The sequence below is a fragment of the Trachemys scripta genome, chromosome 1, assembly GCF_013100865.1.
Source record: "Trachemys scripta elegans isolate TJP31775 chromosome 1, CAS_Tse_1.0, whole genome shotgun sequence".
Classification (NCBI taxonomy): domain Eukaryota; kingdom Metazoa; phylum Chordata; order Testudines; family Emydidae; genus Trachemys; species Trachemys scripta.
This window is the reverse complement of record NC_048298.1, coordinates 338,693,451-338,697,647: the sequence shown is the minus strand read 5'-3', so window position 1 is coordinate 338,697,647 and position 4,197 is coordinate 338,693,451. Positions and strand designations below refer to the sequence as shown.

The 4,197-nt window shown below is 45.1% G+C and overlaps 1 protein-coding gene across 1 annotated transcript; it reads right to left on the bottom strand.

Annotated features, from left to right (window-relative positions):
- Nucleotides 1–1,699: 1,699 nt before the first annotated feature.
- LOC117872061 (olfactory receptor 51G2-like) lies at nucleotides 1,700–2,635 on the bottom strand. The gene has a single exon (XM_034760067.1). The coding sequence runs from the start codon at nucleotides 2,633–2,635 to the stop codon at nucleotides 1,700–1,702; it is 936 nt and encodes a 311-aa protein (XP_034615958.1).
- Between the last annotated feature and the right edge of the window lie 1,562 nt (nucleotides 2,636–4,197).

The following is a 4,197-nucleotide window of genomic DNA, read 5'->3' as shown; positions in this document are numbered from 1 at the left end:
TTATAAACAAGTGGTTATCATGTTCTTACAGACAGGCAGTTATCATGTATTTCATAAACAAGCAGTTATTCTGTTGCTAAGGCCTATTGCATTGCTCCCTTCCCCTCCCTCCTCTGGTCATAGCCCATGACCGTATTTGGCAGGGAATTGTGAAGCTTAGTTTTGTTCAGGCCCTGGCCTGTACGGTTCTATGTAAAGGCCGTCTGTATAGTCAGCTTCTGTCAGAGGGCCTAAATTTGGGCCTTCGGTGTTACTTTGGCTGTCATAAAGAAGTTCTTTTTCCCCACAGTATTATTGTCTATACATCTCTTTGAAGGTTGTGGTAACCTGTATCTGAACTGTTTAATGGATAATTTATCCTGTGCTAATTGCCAGGATGGTTAGAAGAAGGAAAGTTGAGCCTATTGTTTTCTCAGGCCAAAAGATTGCTGGAAATGTATAAAAACCTAGGGACATGATCCTACTTCATCTCAGGTCTGCTTTGGGTTTCAAGAGGGGGAAACCTTAAGCCACAAGGATTATGATCCCCAGTCACTGACTGGAGCCACCCTGAATATGGACATTGGACTACAACCCATGGACTATTTCTAAAAGGACTTTTGTCAACTACAAGCTCAGCTCTGCTATGTATCTGAACCTCAAGAATTGAATTCAAGTCTGTCTGTATATTGATCTTTTAACCAACACTCTCTCTCTTTTCTTTTTAAATAAATTTTAGTTTAGTTAATAAGAATTGGCTATAAGCGTGTATTTTGGGTAGGATCTAAGTTATAATTGGACCTGGGTATGTGGCTGACCCTTTGGGATTGGAAGAACCTATTCTTTTATATGATGAGATAAGATTTTCAGTAAGCATCCTCATATCTGACAGATGTGTGTGGATGGAGGCCTGAGGCTGGGCACTTTAAGGGAACTGCGTTGTTTGGACTTCTGAGTAACCAGTGAGGTACTAGAGAAACTGTTTTGGTAAATCTAAGTATTGGAATATCCAGCAGCGTTTGGGGGTTTGTCTGCCCCGTTTTGTTTGCAGTTCACCCTAATTGAGTGACCTCGGCTGGCTCCCACGGGCAGCACTGTCACACTGGGATACTTACAAGAGACCCCTTTGTGGGGTCACATTAATTTAGTCTTATCAAAAACACAAGGTCTCCTACCCTCCAGCCCCAGCGTCCTCCTTTACTCAGGATCAGCCCCACTGTCCTGATTGCTGTGGTCCACGTTGGTTCAGACCCTACTCCCCTTTTTCCCCTGAAGCCCTGTCTCCTGCCCCATATCTTCTCACTAAGCCCTGCCTCTTGCTCCTCCACTTTCCCTGAGGCTCCTCCTCCCAGCCAGGCCACAGTCAGGGCAAGGTAAGAGCTGCCCTGGAAGTACAGGTTGCTGTGGGGAGCCCCAGAGTCTCCACATTCCCTGACTTGTAAACCCTGGGGGATAAAATGTGGAGGGTATGGGGCACCTCACTGTGGCTCTGGTTCCCTGGGCAGTTCTTAGCAAGGCCTGGCTCTGGCTTCCAGCCTGGAAAGGGGGCAGAGTCTCGGGTAAAGGGGAATAGTAGAGGTGTGGTCTTCAGGGAAGAGATGGGGCAAAGGAAAGGGCCTCAGGGGAAGAGGTTCCAGGATGGAATATGTGGTCATGGCCATCGCTTGTGTTTTTCCTCTCCCATGTTGCCAGCACTGGAGCCAGGTGATGAACTGACCCTTCACTTGACAAATGCCCTGATTATCCTCTCACGAAGGTGTTTGCTTTTCACGCTGTACACAATTGGGTTCATAAGGGGCGGGACCAGCAGGTAGACGTAGCCCAGGATAATCTGAAGCAAGTGAGTAGAGCTATTTCCGAATCTGTGTATCAAAGCCAGGCCAATGTCTGATATGTAGAAGAGCACGACAGAGCAGAGGTGGGAGACGCAGGTGTTCAGGGCCCTGAGGCACTCTCTGTGGGATGCAACACTCAGCACTGTTTTGACGATCATCACATAAGAGAGGAAGATGAGGAGCGAGTCCAACCCCACCGTGGAGATTTTACCCAACAAGCCATAGATGCTGTTCACTGAGATGTCTGAACAAGCCGCCTTCATGACATCCTGGTGCATGCAGTAGGAATGGGAGAGGACATTGTCTCGACAGTATTGGAACCGTTTCAGGAGAATGGGGAGTGGGAGTATTACGGCCACCGATGTTAGAACAGCCACCAGTCCCATCTTGGCTATCCTCAGTGGAGTTAAGATGGAGGTATATCTTAGTGGGTTACAGATGGCGATGAAGCGGTCAAAGGCCATCAACAAGAGCACGGAGGATTCCATTTTTGAAAGTGAGTGGATGAAGAACAACTGGGCAAAACAGGCATTGAGGCTGATTCCTCTAGAGTTAAACAAGTATATGCCCAGTATTGTAGGCATGGTGGCTATCGATAAGCCAAGGTCCGTGACGGCCAACATGAAAAGGAAAATATACATGGGCTCATGGAGGGTTGGATCTGTTTTTATAATGAACAGAATAACTGAATTTCCTACTATTGAAATAACATATATGAAGCAGAAGGGGATAGAGATCCAGATATGGACGTCTTCCAGCCCAGGTATCCCGGTGAGAAGGAACACTACAGAGTTGAATTTGGTGTCATTGACAGCTGACATAATATACTGGGGCAGGTCCAGGGATTTTTGAACTTTCCTTCCTGAAAGGAAAAGGAACAGGAGACTAGATGATATTTAGCGAGACATCTTTCTGCTCTCAGTGCAAATCTAATGACAGGTTTCAGGGTAGCAGCCGTGTTAGTCTGTATCCTCAAAAAGAACAGGAGTACTTGTGGCACCTTAGAGACTAACAAATTTATTAGAGCATAAGCTTTCGTGGGCTACAACCCACTTCTTCGGATGCATATCAAAAAGCTTATGCTCTAATAAATTTGTTAGTCTCTAAGGTGCCACAAGTACTCCTGTTCTTTTTAGTGCAAATCTAGAGATTCCCAGGACCTCAAGGAAAAACAGCAAAAACATTGTCTTGGAATTAGACCACCAATAGGAAGATGGGCACTGTCAGACAAGCTCAGACCTACAGCCTGTCTAGCCCAGTATCCAGTGGCCAGTACGAGATGCTGCAAAGGAAGATGGAGGAAGCCCTGCAATAGGGAACTAAGAGATACCCTGATCCCAGGGAAAGTTTTCCCCTGACACCTAGTAATTAGACATATTTTGTCGTGTAAATCAGGAAGGTTTACAGCCCTTACAAGACATTTTTAAAAAAAATTCTCAGTATTGTAATTGGATTTCCTGATTACCCATTTAAATATCCCATCTCTCTGTGAATCCTGAGAAGCTCTTGGCCCCATTGATATCTTCTGGCTTGGAGTTCCACAGCCTACTTGAGCACTGTGTGATTTTACAATTGTGACCTTCACACAGACACCCTTTCTGGCCCTCCACTTCTGAGTGTGCCCCATTGTATCATGACTTCTATAAACACATGGCAAGTGCATGGTGAAGACGGCCATTGTATTTATCTGCCCTGCATTGAAGCTATTTATAAACGTGTTTCATTGCCTCATATATATACGTTATTTTCTCCACTGCTGAGACTTCAAATTATTCCACTGTCTCTTTCCAGCACATGGGATAAATTCTTAATGCCAGATTCTTAATTACATAATAGTGACTTCAACTGGGTTGATCCAGATTTACATGTGTAAATTCAGTCAAACCGGGCTCTATTAACTGTCCCTTACCATAGATTCATAGATTCATAGATTATAGGACTGGAAGGGACCTCGAGAGGTCATCGAGTCCAGTCCCCTGCCCGCATGGCAGGACCAAATACTGCCTAGACCATCCCTGATAGACATTTATCTAACCTACTCTTAAATATCTCCAGAGACGGAGATTCCACAACCTCCCTAGGCAATTTATTCCAGTGTTTAACCACCCTGACAGTTAGGAACTTTTTCCTAATGTCCAACCTAGACCTCCCTTGCTGCAGTTTAAACCCATTGTTTCTGGTTCTATCCTTAGAGGCTAAGGTGAACAAGTTCTCTCCCTCCTCCTTATGACACCCTTTTAGATACCTGAAAACTGCTATCATGTCCCCTCTCAGTCTTCTCTTTTCCAAACTAAACAAACCCAGTTCTTTCAGCCTTCCTTCATAGGTCATGTTCTCAAGACCTTTAATCATTCTTGTTGCTCTTCTTTGGACCCTTTCCAAT